Genomic DNA, 18,992 nt, shown 5'->3' with positions numbered 1-18,992 from the left:
CATTGCTTCTAGCTTCTTTGAACAGAGCTAGGAAATATATTTACATACATGCATACTCACATCTACCTACCAAAAAATACATAAACATTGACATTTGTATATATTTTTTAAAACTATGTTCATATCACCACATCCATTTCAGCATTTTGGGGTTGTCAAGCCTTTTCCTTTTTTGTACTTAGAAATGGTGAGAAACCTGGTATCCTCAGTGTATTTCCTTATTTGATAGACATTTACTTACATGTTCAGCATTACCAGTCTTCCAGATAGTTTGGTTTTCTTCTCTGTCCACCACCTCTGTACCCCCAGTACATTCTATCTTTGGCACCGGTAACAATGCCACTACCACAGAGTACCTCCTTCCTACCCTCACTGCCACATTGCAGTCACCTACCAGCTCCTACACCCAAGGATCAGAAGGAAATGCCTAAAATTGCCTTTTAAAAACTTTAATTCTGTTCTTTTTTTTTGTTTTGCTTGAACAAGGAGATCAGCAGAATCCAGCCCCAGCTGGACAGGTTGATTATACTAAGGCTTGGGAAGAATACTACAAGAAAATGGGTATGTTTTCTACGTTTCTTGAAAATACATAATTAAGTTGAAACACTTAGTAAATATACATTAGAATGTTGGAGATTTGTTAAAAGCATATTTGTATTACCTTAGATGACTTTCATCCATTTATTAACTTTTAAAACCTTCAGGAAGAGAATAATTAAATAAAATCACCAGACTTGTAGACATACCAAGACAGTTACAAATGATAGTTTTAAATTTGTGGTTACATAGCAAGGAAGTCTTTATTTCTAATTGCATTTGTCAACCAGTTATTAATTGAAACTAGAAATTTCCTCACTGGTGCATACAATATTGGACATTACGATACTTTTGACAATGACAGTTATATATATTACTAGTCTAAATGGCATAAGGTTAGATTTTAGTGTGTCAAGCAAAAATTGATTGTGTCTGATACATTATTTTTGCTGCAAAATAAGCAGGTAAGAATTAACCTGCATTGGTGGAAAGTAAATTACTTAACATTTGCATGTTCTTTCAGCAACTATATAGCATATACTACATGCCAAGCTTAGTGAGACTACAATTATGGGCATACTGGCTAGGAGTACTGCCCTTTCACCTATTATATGTTAATGGGGAGGGTACGTTGGTTAAGTAATTTGCAAACTACAAACCGCTGTGAAGGAAGAGAACTGTTGATATTTCACATATACAGATTAGAAACAGCACAAAACTTAGTTACAAAACTACTAAGTGATGAAACCAGAATTTGGCTTCCAAGAGGGTCTGGGTCCCAAGCTTGTCTCACAAATTTGTCTGTCTAGGGACCATTTGGAACCTGATATTATATTTCTGGACAGATCACTATGTTTCAGCTGCTTCTGCTGACTATCAAATGGTCATTTAAAATTATCACATATTACAGCTAGATGTCACAAATGAAAGCTAAATTGGTAAAGTTGCCTATCCTTCACTAGCAGAAAAAGAATGTATAGTTTAGGTAGAGTTTTGTCATAAGATAATGGTCTACTTGTGATTCTCGGTGTAAATTGTAAACTTCAATGTTTTCTTTGCCAGAGAATGTTTCTTATTCTCCACAGAAAGAAAAATTTCTAGAAGGGTGATGATTTTAATCTTCTAGGTGTAAAATTACATATACCTGGTGATAACGATGTTCTGCATAACTGGTTTCTTTTTAAAGAAAGAAAAAAATGTTTTTCCTCTTAAAATGGCTTTTTAGGAGAATCATGTTCCTTCTATTTCTGAGGCTGTAACAGATTAATTCATGTTCTTGTGACCTAGCTTGGGCGGATCTGTAGTAGCTAAAATTCTGCAAAAAAAAAAAATTTTAACTTAAAAACAGCATCCTTTGGTTAAGGTTGGTTACATAATTCATTTTCTGAACTGGGATCCATTTTAGAATGAATAGGGATGCTATTAATCATGCCCTGACAACATAGTCGTCAGGACCTCTAATAACTTAACTTCAATGAAATAACATCACCATTTTAAAAGACCGGCATGAGCCATGCGCAGTGGCACCAGCTGCTTGGGAGGTAACAATAGAAGGATCCCTTGAGCCCAGGAGATTAAAGCCAACCTTGGCAGCATAGTGAGACCTGGTCACATGTTGAGGTTAAAAATCATAAGCTTCCACTTCTATTTTCTCAATGGGTAATGGTGCCTAGATATGGTCCCTAGTTATTAAGTAGGTAAAAACAAAGGCCTGTTAATAGATTCAGTTAATTACTGAGGAATGAGTTTGGGTTCTGTGCTTCTTTTTACCTTATTGATTATTTGTAATGTGGCCATTAATATGTTTACTGTTTAGTCTTTTTATCTTTTGCTTGCTAAAACTAAGTAGGTGTGTTGAATTCTAATTTTTATTGTTAAGGGAAAACATTTCACCTTGTCTTTATTTTTTACCATTTCCCTGCCAGTTAGAGATACTATACTAGATGGTTTTGAATCCTTTGTGGGAAAACGTGGCATAGAAATAACTTAATTAAATATTACTGCATAATAATGCTGTATGACTAAAGAACCTCGTTACCCCACTTTCTCTGTTGCGTGATTTTCTGTAATACCACAATAATCACCTGTTAATTTTATATATTTATTTGAGAGGGCTGTCTCACTCTCTCACTTAGGCTGATGTGCAGTGGCACAATCTCAGCTTACCGTAACTCCACCTCTTGGGTTCAAGCAATTCACCTGCCTCAGCCTCCCAAGTAGCTGGTATTATAGGTGCCCACCACCACACCCAGCCAATTTTTTGTATTTCTAGTAGAGATAGGGTTTTACCATGTTGGTCAGGCTGGTCTCAAACTCCTGACCTCAGGTGATGCACCCACCTCAGCCTCCCAAAGTGTTGGGATTGCATGCATGAACCACCATGCTCACCCTCACCCTGTTAATTTTATGAGCAAAATAGGGCAGTTGGACAAGTCCCTCATGTATGTATATCTTTTTTTTTTTTTAAAGATGAAGTCTTGCTTTTGTCACCCAGGCTGGAGTGCAATGGCACAATTTTGGCTCACTGTAAACTCTACCTCCTAGGTTCAAGTGATTCTTCTGCCTCAGCCTCCTGAGTAGCTGGGATTCCAGGCGCCCGCCATCATGCCCAGCTAATTTTCATACTTTTAGTAGAGATGGGGTTTCACCTGCTGGCCAGGCTAGTCTTGAACTCCTGACCTCAGGTGAGCCACCCGCCTCAGCCTCCCAAAGTGCTTGGATTACAGATGTGAGCCACTGCGCCTGGCCTCATATGTATATCTTATAAAGAAAATAATGCTAGGTAATTTAGTCAGGTTCTTGATGAGCATTTGTCATTATGCTAGCTATGGGGTCAATTTGTCTTTTTCTATAAAAGCTCTTCTTGTAAATGATCAGCTGCCCAACTGCTTTAATTTCTTCTAGGTACCTTACCTATCCTCACGATCTTTTTACCACAAATAAACCGTAAAGCATAAAACTTGGTTCAGTCTTCACATTTCTTAAATGGAAGGAAAAAGGGAATAATAAAATAGGAAGATACACATCTTTATTTCAAAGCCAACTCTGTTATTGACTTTCCCAGTGGCAGACGTAGGATTTTCTAGGACTTTAGATTTCCTCATTCCTCATCCTAGTGTCCTCTTTGCCAGGCTATCACAGCTTTTGGAGCCTAATTTCAGTTTTCCTTGTTAAAAACAGAAAACTCCATTTGTAGACTTTTATGTGTCATTATTTGCTTATTTAGTTAAAAATAAAAAAAATTTTGAAAACAGATGTGGGTTAAGTTTTCCAAAATTAGTTTTATTTTCTAAAACAATTCTAACTTCCCCAGGATAACACCAAACCAAGAATTTTTTTGTTTGTTTTCCACACTGAGTCTCTCCATCACCCAGGCTGGAGTGCAGTGGCACAATCTCAGCTTGCTGCAATGTCTGCCTTGCAGGTTCAAACAATTTTCTTGCCTCAGCCTCCCAAGTAGAGAAAATCTTGATAAGATTTCAGAGTTTAAAAAGGGAGTTATAAGGAATGGCAGCAATCTAGAGATGAGTGTTTTTGACGCTGGAATAGAGGGAATTTTTATAAGAGACCCATAAGAGAACAAACAGGGTTTCAAAGTAGAAAGGAGTAATTCTTGTTTGGAGGAGAAGTAAAAACATTTGGGAAAAGTTTGACTTAAGGACGGCCCTTATGATAAGAACTAATGTGGTAGACTCTGAACCCTTAAGAATCTGGTACCTTAAGCCTAAAAGAGGGTAGAGTGAGGATTTTTGGGAAAGGTGCAGGTAGGAAGACAACTGAGTGTGAAATTCTATTCAAGCAAGGCTGACTCTTGGGCTCTAATAGAATTTTACAAGCTAACTCTAGAGCAAGTCTTTTCTTTTGGATGAAAGAAATTTAAGGTTACACTTTGTACATTATAATTATAAAACTAATAAATATTAGATAATGTTCAACTGAAGTATAGATTGAACTATCTGGCATCAAACAGTAACTAAGCCATGATCACATCACTACCACTGTGTTCCAGCCTGGGTGACAGAGCAAGACCCTGTCTCAAAACAAAACAAAAAAATATCTAGTAACTAAAGAGAGGAATAAGGGGAGCAAGGAAAGGAAGTACATGCTTGAAGGGGCAGGGAAAGAGTTCTTTCTCTACTTCAGCTGTGCAAAATAAATCACATTTGCCCTTTAGATTGAAAGAGTGAAATACGATTTTTTTGAACATCTTTTAAGATTGGAGTTTGAAATACTGACAACTTATCTACCAAGTATTTGGTTTTTCTCCTAAAGTGTTTATCATTAACTTTCCACAGGGATATAAGAGTTTGCAGGGGCTGTAGTTTTTTAGGGGAACATTGATGAATTTTCTTGATGCATATGCGTGTTTCTACCATCTTACATTGTTAATTTGCCTCTAAGATGAGTTAACTCTTACAATGGGATTTAAAACCTGAAGAGAATTGCTGCCTTGATCAGGTTTGGTTTCAAGTGTGCAGCTTATAAGAGATGACATATGGTTTTATTGTAATTGTTACACTGGAGTATTTGGCAGTTTTTAAAATACTGAAACCTGTTTCAGATTTGCTTGAATTAAAGAGTTATTTATAGAAAACAGGAAAATATGAGGATTTTTAATAGTATATGAGAGTTCTCTGTTACCCAAGAAGAATGTTTTTTCATGCATTTTTAAAGAATCATTTTTAAAGTCTTAAATTCTTATTCACTTAGTTGCTTTGATTCTGTGACCTGTTTTACAATGGTGATAGACTACTTTCTGAAACTATGAAATTGGTCTTGTTGGCAACATCCTACAAATATAAAAACAGCTTCCTATATGTCCATGCTCCAATATTTTTGTCTATGGTAATTATTTCACAAAGCCAAGTGATTTACAAACTAAGTAAAATAGTGCTCAAGTAAAGAAACTGAATAGGAAAACACATTCTCTCTTCTCAATTTTTTATTTAGACAATTACATACCTTCAGAAATTGGAAAAGTAAGGCACCACTCAGCTTCATCATTTTTTAAAAGTTTGACATATGTGCTTTATATGTATGTTTTTTGTGTATGCACCATTTCAAAGTAAGTTGCAGACAAGACAGTTTGCTCTAATTACATACACTCAATGGCTGGGCACGGTGGTTCACGCCTATAATCCCAGGACTTTGGGAAGCCAAGACAGGTGGATCACTTGAGCTCAGGAGTTCAAAACCAGCCTGGACAACATGGCAAAACCCCATCTCTACAAAAAAACAATAGAAAAATGTCGGCTAGGCGTGGTGGGCCTATAGTTCCAACTACTCTAAAGGCTGAGGTGGAAGGATCACCTGAGCCCTGGGAGGTTGAAGCTGCAGTGAGCCATGATTGCACTGCTGCACTCCAGCCTAGGCAGCAGGGTGAGACCCTTTCTCAAAATAAATTCCATAGTTTATTTAAAGACTATATTTAAGATTCATCCATTGCATTTCATTGTTATATTTCTTTATTCTCTTAATTCAGCAAAGTCAATCTACTTGGAAAAAGATCCAATCATGAAAGCTGAGTTATGTTTCATTGATCTTGTTCTTTATTCCATGTCAGGTTACCTTTAATAACATTGTGTTGTAATTGGAATACATTATTAATACTTTACACATCTTATTACTAGTTTTTGTGTGTATATATAGATTGTATATACACACACACACACACACACACTTTATACGTTACTAATCAGAAAAAAGTCTTGGCTAGGTCTTAAAATAATAAAGTCTTTAAATCATTGCCTTTATAAATGGGCTTTTTTTTTCCCAAAAAATGTTCTTTTTGTAATTCTAGAATTGAATTGCAGTGTGGATTTTGGGTTGATTTTGTTTTTTACCAATAATGATGCTCTAGAACTAACTAAAGGTTATGATTAATTATCAGGCAAAAAGAAGGAGGTTTTTTGTTTTTCGTTTTTTTTTGGCAGAGTAGTTTCCTGACACTACTAATGAATATTTTAAATACAACAGGAGCAATTCTGACTCTCTGTGGTTTTGTCTTATAACCTGTACCTACAGTGGATGCAATTTTGTATTAAAATTTAGGGGGTTTTTTTTAGGTCAACAAGGGCAGACACAAGATTATTCAAAGGTTTGGGAGGAATATTACAAGAAGCAAGGTATTGTTTTTATTAGAAATGAGATTATTTTGGGCTTTTAATTGTGGTTACAGCAACAAAGTTCTTTTTTTTTCAAGGTCAAGCAGTTCCTGCTCCAACTGGGGCTCCTCCAGGTGGTCAGCCAGATTATAGTGCAGCTTGGGCTGAGTATTATAGACAACAAGCAGCCTACTATGCCCAGACAAGTCCCCAGGGAATGCCACAGCATCCTCCAGCACCTCAGGTATAATATAATTGCTAATTTGTTGATTCCTACTTCCGTCATGTTTTTTGCATGTTTATTGTTTGTCTGTTTGGGAGTATGTTTGCCTTTTAAATTTTTATCTGGCAAAGTGTAATTATCTAAATGAATTGAAGTACTATGGTATATTATTTGGGTTTTTTAAAATAATGCTTTCTGGCATCTGAGTGCTGAATATTACTACAATGCCTTTGATTTTAAAAATAAATTTTCTTCCCCCAGGGATTTGCAAATCATTCAGGAAGCCACCACCATTTATATTAACCAGTTTTTCTTTCTTAAAGGATTCACTCCTGAATTAGCTCCATTTCAAGGATTTTCTTTAACTTTTTGTGTATTTCTTATGTATCTCTTCTGCACAGGGCCAATAATAAGAAGTGGACAATACAGTATTTGCTTCATTGTGTGGGGGAAAAAAACCTTTGTTAAATATATGGATGCAGACGACTTGATGAAGATCTTAATTTTGTTTTTGGTTTAAAATAGTGTTTTTTTTTTTTTTTTTTTTTTTTGAAAATGTACAAAATATCTATCACTACTGATAGGAGGTTAATATTTCTGTGTAGAAATGAAAATTGGTTTGTTTTTAGTATTTAGTGTAGATGTACACATTCCAGCAAATGTATTTGCAATTATTATGTGGTTGATGCTTTGTGATATAAATGTACTTTTTCAATGTATACTTTCACTTTTAAAATGCCTGTTTTGTGCTTTACAATAAATGATATGAAACCTCCTGTGTCGGTAAGTTGGATATGTGGGTATTTAAAGGATTCATAATTTCTTAGCAATGATAAATTAAGATACATATACACAATTATATAAGCTTTCCCCATGAAATATTGAGTTTTTAAACACTGGCATGTTTTTCCCCCCTTGCAGTATAGTGGTAGATTGGAGGATCTTTTCCATTTATTGTATTTGGCTCTTTCAGCACAAGTAATCCTGATATCTTTATTTTTTTTCCTTCTGTTTGATTAAAAACTGCATGTGTGTACAATGATCTTTTGGCATACTTCCATTGCATTAACAGTGAAATTTCCTTTTATACATGACCACTGTTTCAGACCTGTACTGCTGCTATAACAGTTAACCTTTCTGTTCTTAATTTGTAATACTTGATTTCCAAGACTGTTTCGGCATAACTAATTTTAAACAGTTTACAGATAGTGAATATGAGTAGTCTAATAAGAACAGTTTTTTTCCATGTAAAGCAACTCTTTCAATGTATATAATATTAGTGTGTTTCTTTCTAAATTTAGGCTAGAAAAGTGAATAGTATGCAAAAAGTATAGCTACATTGCATCTGCCATTGAAACATAAATGGGGTATGGAAACGTTGAAGCTTTTTTTTTCTTTATGCAGTATAGATAAGCTTTGTTTTGTAAATGCACAAGTCCAATCATTGAATCAACTTAATTTTTTTATGTACTTGAAATCATTTTATTACTCTTTTAACACTCATGCTGAAGTTCTGATATTTTGTTGAAATCCATTGTTTTACTCTGCATATTTGTTGGCTCTTTGCATATTAATATATTAGACTACATGCAAATACAGTCTGTCTTGCCATTGTCTGTTGAAGTGCAGGTTTGATCCAGCCAGTATAGAACTAGCTCTGTAGGGGTGAGGAGGACTGTGCTGTGTATCATCCTTGATTGTGTTCCTTCAAGGAGCATTGCACTGTAAGTACATCAGAATGACAAATTGATGAACTGCAACAGTATCTTTTTGTCAATGTTCCACATAATGCAAATGCCATACTTTGTGTGAATATTATGTTGGAATACAGTGCTGATATCTTGGAAAACCATAACTGCTTCTTAATTTAACATAGAATAATACATAGTTCTGTATTTTTTTTTTAAAGTGAGCTTAATGGGTAAGTATTTTTTTATGTGCTTTAGCAATAGCTAAAGAAAACTGATACTTAACAAAGTTGAATAGTATTATTCACTGGTGCTCCTACAATATTGTTTTTCAGTGTAAAATATGCATATCTTCTATATTTAATATGAAAATCTTGAAATGTATCAGACAGGGGATTTCAGTTTGCAAATAATGAGCAATGTAGCAATTTTAACACATTTCATAAATATGTATTTTGTCATTGGTGGGGAGCACCATTTATTGTTTCAAATATACTTAAAAGGAAGAAATACAAGGACATAAATGTTGAGATTACCTACAGAATGGAAATAGCAGTACGGTGTACCGTTCATTGTAGATATTTTGAAATGTTTTTCGATTGTTTTATATAACCTAGAGTGATTTCCCTTACCCTTATTTAGATCGGGATATTTAGTTCTGGTTTGAAGTTTAATAGTTAAGGAGTTAGCTATCTGTTATCTTTAAGAGTAGGGTATTGATGTGAACAATTGCAGTATTTTGCATGATACTGTTTTATAGATGACCTTTTAGGAAAGTGGTGCATTTATTAATTGAACTGAAGTAGTAGTTCAGTTGAATTCAGTATCATAACTCACAAATTGGAGGCTGTTGACTTTTATTCATTTAAGGTTTAAAATCTTTATTAATTGCAAACAGTGCAATTATTTATACTTCACAGTGCCTTCCCAGACCTTCCACCTTAGGTTCTGCTGCAAAAAGCACCAGGTAAGCACAACCTAAGGACATATATAAATAAATATTTCAGTACATTAATGTTGTCCCTGTGAGGTTTTTGTGGTTGTGTATTCAAAGGCAATCTGCTACTGCTTCCCCAAAATGTATTTTGTTATTTTATGCTACCATCTTAGTGGAAAGTCTGTAAGTTGTTAAAGCAACTGTTTACATATCTGGGTAATGTTTTTTATTTTACCTTTTTTTTTTATTAAAACAAGAAAATGATGAGTAGATTGCTGCAGTAATTGAACTACATCCAAATCTTTTTGTATTTTTTTCCCAAATATAGAAGTGTTAAGATTAAGAAAGGACAATTACACAGTTTTCAAGATTCAGGAAATCACTTGTTTAGAAACTTCAACAGCCTTCACGATCTGTTTTATATGATTGACAGAAAATTTCTTTGCCCTCCAAAGCTATAATTTCTTTATTTTTTTTTTCTTATTCTTAAACTATAATAATTCAGTAAGGATATTATGGGTTAGAATTTTATTATGGTTTTTTTCTTAGACAAAAGTTATATGCTGAAAAAGGAAAAAGTTATAAGGCAGTATGTTTTGATAAAAGGCATGTGCATCAGTGAAATGTTAACTGTATAGCAAATAACCTTTCATAATCTGTAGCAACCAGTATTTTTCTGATTTAATAGTTTAATAACTGACGCTGCGTTAATTTAATTTTTTGCCAGTTTAAAATGTTTGTGTGTTTTTATAGATGATTTTAACTGGTACCTATTTTGAGTTAAGATGAATGTATGAAAGCAGCATCTTATCAGTTTTGTTCTATTTCTAAAATGTGCTGATCCTTTTAAAACTCCTGCTTATCTCTGCAACAAACAAAAATATTCAAAAATACTGCCTTCATTTTCACACACAGTGCTGAAGATGCTGCAAGCACCAAATCATAGCTCATAAAATCAGGTCCTGAGATAGTTACCCATAAAGAGGAATCCTTTGAGTGTATGCCATTGGTGAGCCGATGAGCATGGACCATAGAAGGGCTCAATGTAGAAGGTAAAATTGGCAAATCATAATTGAGAAATATGAAATGTATTCCCATACATATGGTATAGGGTGTAATGTACCTGCTTTTGATCACTTTTCATTTTAAAGTGCTATTCACTTAATCTTAAATGTTCCATGAACTGTTAAATTTCTTAAGTTACGTAGTTACTACACATTTATGTGTATGTATGTTTTAGTAGTCAATGATAGGTATATAAGATCGATAATTAAAGGGGCTCATTGAAACGAGCCTGTTGAGTTTGGTTAGTTGTAGATTGCATTTTCATTTAAAAAAATACAGATAGATGAATGATAATAGATATTGGGGCATTGTTTCTGTCTCATAAGAATTCTTTTATTCATTACCATAAGCCTTCACTGATACTATAAGCATTATTTTAAATGACGTTGATCTTAAGTTTGAAATAAATGGAAAGCAGAAAAGGTGAGCCAGTTGATTTGAATGCATTGGATATTAGTGTTAGAAACAATGTTTAGTTTAGACTGAAATTGAACTGACTTATTTAACACTTAAACAAAATTTGACAATGTTTTTAATTTTTTTAAGACAGCTTAGTGTGGTGATACTCAGAATTCTATAGTTTGATGTTTCTTTTAGAAATGAGAAGTATAGTTTTATTTTTTTAATATCAAAAATGCTTTTAATACTAAAACTAGTAATTTGATACTAGTTGTTTCTAAACATTGTAAAATATATCTTTAAACAAACTATCTTGGTAGTTAATTCATAAGGGTGGGGTTGGGTAGGAATAGCAGAGTACCTTCAGAGGGAAAGGGGAGGAATTCAGAAGTGATAGCATTTTATGTGTTTGAATACTCTGCCAGTAAAATCAGCTCTACTTAGAAAGTTATCTGTTTTGTAGAATAATGATGTAGATTTTACTAATCAGTGAGGATGTCTTGTTTTTATTTTCTGCAAATTCTGCCTCATTTTAAAATGCATTTTAACAATACCTAATTAAAGATAATTTTGGCTCTGAAAATAACCTTATTTTTTGTTGAGTTAGTGACTTCATTTTTCTTGCCACAATATAAACTTTTGAGGGATTTTTTAAATTGGTGCTTTTAATAAGCAAATGAATCACAGGGTTTTATTTTCTTCAGTGATACCCCTATAGAAAAAAATCTTAAATGTATTTGCACATATATATATTTTTTTTCTTATGCATGCTCAATGCATTTTCGTCCTGAGAAAAATGTTCTCTACAGAAACTACCCGTGTGTAAAAAGAAGATTGGCTTAAAATGGCTACTGTGATGGGAACAGTGTCTTAGGGAGATGCAGCTTGGACTTGAGGTAAATTGAATACTTTACAAACTGTGGTTTAGAGTTTGCTTTGATGACATTGTATGTAAAAGGTCACATGATTACTGTAATTTTGTATTCATTATGGTTTCCTCAATAAATAAATGTACATTGATGAATATTATAAGGAAGTGCTTTGTGTTTTTTATACATATATTAGTAAAAATTTTCTACTTGATGGGTTTTTTTTAATGTTTACTGTGAGAAAACACAATTTTTAAAAGTTTTAATGCATGGTGAAACCCCTACCTCTACTAAAAATACTAAAAATTAGCTGGACGTGTTGGTGCACGCCTGTAGTCCCAGCTACTTGGGAGGCAAGATTGCAGTGAGCTCAGATTGCACCACTGCACTCCAGCTCTGGCAACAGAGCAAGACTCTGTCTCAAAAAAAAAAAAAAGTTTTAATGATAAAGGGGTTAACAACTGGTTGTACAAGTCTTAAAATACAGAAATTAGACTTTTTTAAATACAGAAGTTACTTTATTTGAGTTCACATTGTAAAATAAAATTGTATTCCAGAAAATTAAAATATAAAACAATTTAATAGAACATAATAGCTAATTATTTACAAATTTGTTTTAAAGACTAGAATTTTAAATTGAAGGTTGTGCCACTTTTTCCTTAAATCTAACACACTTAGATTTTGAAATGCTGGACTATGCTGAAAGTGTTTTCTCTTGCATGAACTATTAATACAAAGTTTTTTCATTAAAATATAATCTGTTCAGGCAAGATCACAACATAAATTTGCTTTATATATTACATATGTTTGAAAAAATAACGTGTAATATCCTCAGCACTCAACACTGTATAGGCAGTGTTTCTTCAAAGTCCTTTAATTTTTGTTTTTCTCTGTGCTCCAACTTTACTGTGAAAGGAGTATCACTCCTCCCCACCCTGCCCCAATCCCAGTATATCTGCTTCAGAAAGACTGAAACTACAACAACCAAAATGATATACTACTAAAGAAAAAGCCCACTCAAATTGATAGGTTCCAAATTAATTAGCTATTTCAACCTAATTTTAGGTGTAAAAAGCTCAGAAATGACATTCATGCAAAATAATATATTTTACGTAGGTTTTTTTTTAACATAGTTGTTGTAAACGTCTATGGGAAATACACAGCCTTTATAATAGGTTCTGATAAAATAATTGAATAATTTCCCACCCCGCAATTAAGTACATTTTATCAACTGTTACTGCATAATAGGTGATAAATCTGATGTTCATGTGGAAAAGAAGAAGGCATTCTTTAGATGAGCTGTGTTTTGAAGACTTATGTAAAGTACATGAGTAAGAAGTCAATATAATGGCACTCCTGGTTTCCTTTTTTGGCCCCGCCACAGAAAAGATGGATGTAATAAGAAAGCTGGAGTGAAAGAGAAAGTTCCAGGAAGAGGGGAGGGGAGCTAGTAGTCATCAGCTAAAAAAGAGAAGAAAAAAAGTGATTTTAAGGAAAAAAAATTAATAGAATAAAAGATAAAAAGAGTAAATTAATTCTTACTTTCAATGGTAAGAATACAGGTACTAGCTGCAGATCCTTTAGTGTTGACTGCTTTACACATATACTCTCCTCCATCTTCTGGGAAAGTTTCTGGTAAGTAAAGGCAGTAAGTTTCTCCCCTTTCAATATATTGATAATCTTCTCCATCCTGCAATATTTCTCCTTCAAACCACCATGTAATTTCTGGTTTGGGTTCTCCTGTTACTTTAACGGTAAATCTGACTGGCTCACTGTCTACAACTGATGTGTTTTTAAGAGGTTTCTTGAACCATGGAGCTCCTGTTCTGGTTTGCTCTTCATCTTCAGTAGTGGAGCCATTCATGATGCTATTTTCTTCCTCCTCCTCCTCTTCTCTTTTCTATGTTGAAGTAAATGTATTCAGGTTGGCATTTAAAATACAGTATTTTCAGGACAGTGATTTAGTTACAGAATTTTGAAATAAAATTTTTTTAAAATAAAGAACATACAAGTATGCCTACTACAAAGTGTACTTAATACATTCCAGGCCGGGCGCAGTGGCTCATGCCTATAATCCCAGCACTTTCGGAGACAGAGGTGGACAGATCACCTGAGGTCAGGAGTTCAAGATCAGCCTGACCAACATGGAGAAACCATGTCTTTAGTAAAAACACAAATTTAATCGGTTGTGGTGTTTCATGCCTGTAATTCCAGCTGCTCAGGAAGCTGAGGCAGAAGAATCGCTTGAACCCAGGAGGCAGAGGTTGTGGTGAGCTGAGAGTATGCCATTGCACTCCAGCCTGGGCAACCAGAGCGAAACTCCCATCTCAAAAAAAAAAAAAATACATTCTAGTGACTTGAAAGAAAGCTATTAAAACATTTTTTAACCCACCTAATTATGCGTTTTAAGAGGGCATCTTTGGAAAATAAAGGATATGTAAGCCTGGTACCTTTTGTAGTGCTGCATCAATTTCCCGTTGTTCAAACTGCATGCGTAGTAACTTTTGTTCTTCAATTCTTCTTTGTTCTTCTTCTTCTCTTGCCTTAGCCATTTGTTCAAATCTTGCTTTCATATTCACTTTGTGAGTAAATGGAGCCTCGCTTTTTATTGCAGGCCTAACATCAACATCTTCTTCCTGCAAGAAAATGCGCCAAGACTAACAAAAATAGCTTGCTTTCTAAAAACAAGTGTTACTAGTTGTGCTTTTTTTTTTTTTTTTTTTGAGACAGAGTCTTGCTCTGTCACCAGGCTGGAGTGCAGTGGCGCAATCTCAGCTCATTGCCAGCTCACTGCAACCTCCACCTCTGGGTTCAAGCGATTCTTCTGCCTCAGCCCTCCCAAGTAGCTGGGACCACGGGCTCCTGCCACCACTCCCTGCTAATGTTTTTGTATTTTTAGTAGAGTTGGGGTTTCACCATGTTGGCCAGGATGGTCTTTGATCTCTTGACCTTGTGATCCACCAGCCTCAGCCTCCCAAAGTGCTGGGATTATAGGCATGAGCCACCCTGGCCAGAAGTGTTACTAGTTCTAAAGGTGGTGTTTATAAGCACAAAATGATTAACATAATTGCAATGCATATTTGTGCTACACTGCAGATACTCAGATTTTTCTAACCCCTAAGTTCAGGAAAAGTGATAGATACATTTATGAAGCATTCTCTTAGTTATATAGTCTTTTTTTTCTGAATGTAAAGAATGCAGTATCACTGGAATCCCAGCCTCTGTCTGTCCAACTCCACCTTGGTTTTAGTAGCACTTAATTGAAAAAGGTCAGAATACTATACATTCTAATAATTGTTAAAACATACCATTCCCTGCTACATAATATGAGAAATCTGTTCTTTCTACTTAGTGATTTTCCCTTCACCCTACTTAAAACTATGTCCCTGATGAATTCCATCCAAATAATGTATGAGGTGAAATGGACAGGTAAGGGTGTTTACAAGTAGAAAAACAGGAAGAGACAACTTTTGAAAGAGGCAATGACTTTAAAATGGGGAAATCATTAGAATATGTTTTAGACATCTACCGAGGGATGAGTTGGAAGCCATGGAAATAAGGGAGTGATTTAAGAGCAGAGTGTCAACTGTCAAATAGTGTGTCTAGGAAAATAACAATTTGGTAATGATAAGGTCTTCTAGAGTACTTTGGGTGGAGTAGGGTTAATGTGGGTAGTTGATTCATGGTTTCTAAAGTATATCAGTTGTAGTTGACTTGGTTTCTAAACCACTTAGGCGTTTGTGGATCCAGTTGGAAATCTCACCATTTATATTTCATGGTACTATGAAGAAATTGCTCCAGGTTACCACACTCAACTAAAGGGAAATTTGAAACAAGTAGTAGTTTAATTGCCTATATAAGAAAAATCCTGGTTTGGGTGTTTTACTCAGTTTCGAGTTGGACCTCGCACCTCATATCTACCTCATTTCCAATGAAAGGAGTAGAAAAGGAGGTTAAAAATTTTGTTTAGTTTTTCCGGTTCTGCATTAGATTTTTATTTGATACTGGAAAATCATGGAACAACAACCTGCTATCTGATGTGTGAATTATATTTTGTGCCATTATTTACCTTCATTTAGTAAATGTAGTGCCCGACTGGTTGTTGCTAATGAAGGTATAGAGGTTTTTAACATTATTATTATACCTAAAAGACAGACTACAAAAAATGACTAAACTATGATTTGCTTTTGCTTACTGTAGTTTTAACAGACTTCTGAGACTTAAATTATAAAAGGACCTTTTGTTCACAGTATACACTTGTTTTTTGTTGTTTACCAACTGAACCTTTAGGATGGAATATTCCAGCAGGTACAATAATCGCTATTCTGAGTCCTTCCCAGTTAATGACTTGCCTTCCAGATTTTAGCCTCTTGATGCAAATTCGTAAGTATTCATTTAGCTGCCTCAAACCTGCATTTAGAAAATTGAGTAAGTAGAAGAATTTCTCTTGAGCTGAAAGTTTATGAATAGTCCTTCAGTCAAGTACAGTTGTCAGCTTTTCTTGAGCCGCTGAAGAGCCAGGTTAAAACATGTTTTAAGTCAGCAGTTAGGCCGTGTATCTTCCTTGAGATACAATGAGGTATAAGATAGTTTTGGCATAGACTTTATTGGAAAATCTAACTAGAAATTCAAACATTATATAAAGCATTTAAGTACCAAAAGAGTGGTACGTGTTTAAGTGCTACAGGACCTGGGATGGAATTCTTCGATTAGATAAGGTTATATATATGAGCTGAGCCTTGAAAGAATATAAACATTTTGAAGATATGCTGAACATTGATTTTTCTTTTTGTCTTCCCCCACTGCCACCCACCCCCCTTCCCCCAAGATAGTCTCGCTCTGTCACCCAGGCTGGAATGCAGTGGCGCAATCTCAGCTCACTGCAACCCCTGCCTCCCTGGTTCAAGCAATTCTGCCTCAGCCTCCCATGTAGCTGGGATTATAGGCGCCTGCCATCACACCCGGCTAATTTGTGCGTTTTTAGTAGAGACAAGAGTTTCGCCATGTTGGCCAGGCTGGTCTCAAACTCCTGACCTCAGGTGATCCGCCTGCCTCGGCCTCCCAAGGTGATGACTAACTTTCTAAGCAGCTTTATCTACTTGGACTTTCTAGTGCTATCCATGAAAATCTGTAGTTCTTGCGCCTCACCTGAGTTTAGGACCTATGTTAGACTGCCTTTACCTTACCCAAATATCGCCGAAACTGTTCACCCCACCTCCCCAGACGTGATTTCTCTATAGCATCATCTAGTTATCCGGAAGTAATGGTAGCCCCATCTGCAACCAAGTACCCAAAAAGCGACTTGTAATCCTTTTTTGTTTGTGTTTGACTCATATCCATACCTGAGTCTAACCTAGTTTTGTTAGTTAGGTCTGTTTTTCTCCCTTGGCCCCAACTGCATGCCTGTCTTGCAGTTCATCCTCCGTGATTCCAGAATTCTTGCATAAACATAAATCCTTTCTTACTCTGACCTAAAAAGTTGATTATTAAATGTTCCCCAGATCATAGTGCCTGCAAGGTTTAAAAGGACCTTCATTAACTAGCCGCAACCTCCTTTTACAACTTTGTATCCTATTACTTATTCTGTGAACCTTGTCTTGTAGTCCTTTGAACCTGTTTTCCATTCCCCAGATACATGTTTACAACCTCTGAGTTAATCTGAAAGGCTTCTCCTGTCTGGAATGTTTCTCCTCTTTACCTGCAACTTTTATTCAGCCTTTACACTTAGCTTAAATCTCACCTTCTTGGGCTTGTTAAACATGTCCTAGGTATGTTGACTCTACCCAATTTGATTCTGTAACACTATACAATTTCTATTATAGCATTTACAATAATTAGAATTTTCTTCAGTTATACATACTTAGACTGTACTTAAAGACATATCCACTTATATGTCCCCAAAACAACAGATCCAACGTGTTAAAAATGTTCAACATTTTTTAGATGTTAAAAAATGGAAATGGTTGCGGCCAAGCACAGTGGCTCACACTTGTAATCCCAGCAATTTGGGAGGCTGAGGCAGGTGAATCACGAGGTCAGGAGTTTGAGACCATCCTGGCCAAGACAGTGAAACCCGTCCCTACTAGAAATACAAAAAATTAGCTGAGCATGGTGGTGGGCACTTGTAATCCCAGCTACTCTAGAGGCTGAGGCCAGAGAATCACTTTAACTCTAGAGGGGGTGGTTGCAGTGAGCCGAGATTGCACCACTGCACTCCAACCTGGGCAACAGAGTGAGACCCCATTTCAAAAAAATAATAGAAATGGAATGGTTTATCTACAACTAGCCCAGGCCCTAGGCTTTTATGTTACACAAGCTCAGATGCATATTGGATTGATTGGTTGATATCTGGATGTTTCACAGCATCTCTATTTGTCTGAAATAGCTTATGGAACCTCTTTTCCTTCCAAACACTGATTTCCCATATTGTTACTGTATATTTGTTACTATGATTCCTTCCTCTTTCTTTCTTCCTCTCCATCACCATCCCCAAGTCCTGCCAGTTTTGTCTCCTATATACTTACCTGTCCTTTTCATCCCAGCCCTACTTCAAATCCTCAGGCCCTCTCTGACCACCCTGTACAAAATAGTAACACATACTCTTATTTCCCTTACTCTGCTTTATTAATCTTCATAGCTTTAATTTGTTAACCACCTGATAACTGTTTTCCATTCCTTCCCCGACCCCCAACCCACCCATATGCACTGGGACTGTAAGTTTAGTTAACTGATGTTGTCCTGTGGACATAATAGTCAAATAATTTTTTTTTTTTGAGACAGAGTCTCGCTCTGTCACCAGGCTGGATTGCAGTGGTGTGATCTCAGCTCACTGCAATGTTTGCCTCCAGGTTCAAGCGATTCTCATGCCTGAGCCTCCTGAGTAGCTGGGATTACAGGAACCCCTCCCCCCACCCCCCACCATCATGCCCAACTAATTTTTGTGTTTTGTAGAGACAGGGGTTTCACCATGTTGGCCAGGCTGGTCTTGAACTCCTGACCTCATGTGATCTGCCCACCTTGGCCTCACAAAGTTTTGGGATTACAGGCGTAAGCCACTGCGCATGGCCTCAAATAATTTTTTTTTAAGATGGGGTTTCACCATGTTGGTCAGGCTGGTCTTGAACTCCTGACCTCAGGTGATCCACCTGCCTTGGCCTCCAAAGTGCTTGG

The 18,992-nt window shown here is 35.7% G+C and overlaps 2 protein-coding genes across 35 annotated transcripts in view; one reads left to right on the top strand and one right to left on the bottom strand.

The window, feature by feature from the left end:
• The window catches only part of FUBP1 (far upstream element binding protein 1), a 37,690-nt gene extending 25,708 nt beyond the window's left edge, over positions 1 to 11,982 (top strand). For 4 of the 26 annotated variants that reach the window (XR_013520212.1, XR_013520210.1, XR_013520205.1 and 1 more), the window contains 5 exons: positions 487 to 561; positions 6,740 to 6,885; positions 8,494 to 8,588; positions 9,473 to 9,519; positions 10,405 to 11,982. Coding sequence is in view for 10 of the 26 variants with exons in the window: in XM_078332282.1 (XP_078188408.1) it covers positions 487 to 561; positions 6,740 to 6,885; positions 9,473 to 9,519; positions 10,405 to 10,435 (299 nt within the window). In the remaining 16 variants the exon portion in view is untranslated. Of the gene's footprint in view, positions 1 to 486; positions 562 to 6,739; positions 6,886 to 7,265; positions 7,641 to 8,488; positions 8,708 to 9,472; positions 9,520 to 10,404 lie in introns of those variants that run through there. The other 22 variants (XR_013520208.1, XR_013520206.1, XR_013520203.1 and 19 more) reach the window with 8 other exon arrangements.
• Positions 11,983 to 12,318: 336 nt separating this feature from the next.
• The window catches only part of NEXN (nexilin F-actin binding protein), a 42,416-nt gene continuing 35,742 nt past the window's right edge, over positions 12,319 to 18,992 (bottom strand). For 7 of the 9 annotated variants that reach the window (XM_035251954.3, XM_078332280.1, XM_035251947.3 and 4 more), the window contains 3 exons: positions 14,273 to 14,458; positions 13,365 to 13,722; positions 12,319 to 13,283 (listed from right to left, as the gene is read on the bottom strand). In XM_035251954.3, the coding sequence (XP_035107845.1) occupies positions 13,270 to 13,283; positions 13,365 to 13,722; positions 14,273 to 14,458 (558 nt within the window). In that variant the 3' untranslated portion in view covers positions 12,319 to 13,269. Of the gene's footprint in view, positions 13,284 to 13,353; positions 13,723 to 14,272; positions 14,459 to 18,992 lie in introns of those variants that run through there. The other 2 variants (XM_035251948.3, XM_035251951.3) reach the window with 1 other exon arrangement.

This window comes from Callithrix jacchus, chromosome 7 (genome assembly GCF_049354715.1).
Source record: "Callithrix jacchus isolate 240 chromosome 7, calJac240_pri, whole genome shotgun sequence".
In the NCBI taxonomy this organism is placed as follows: Eukaryota; Metazoa; Chordata; class Mammalia; order Primates; family Cebidae; genus Callithrix; species Callithrix jacchus.
Note: the sequence above shows the minus strand (reverse complement) of the source record. Positions and strands in the feature narration are given on the sequence as shown.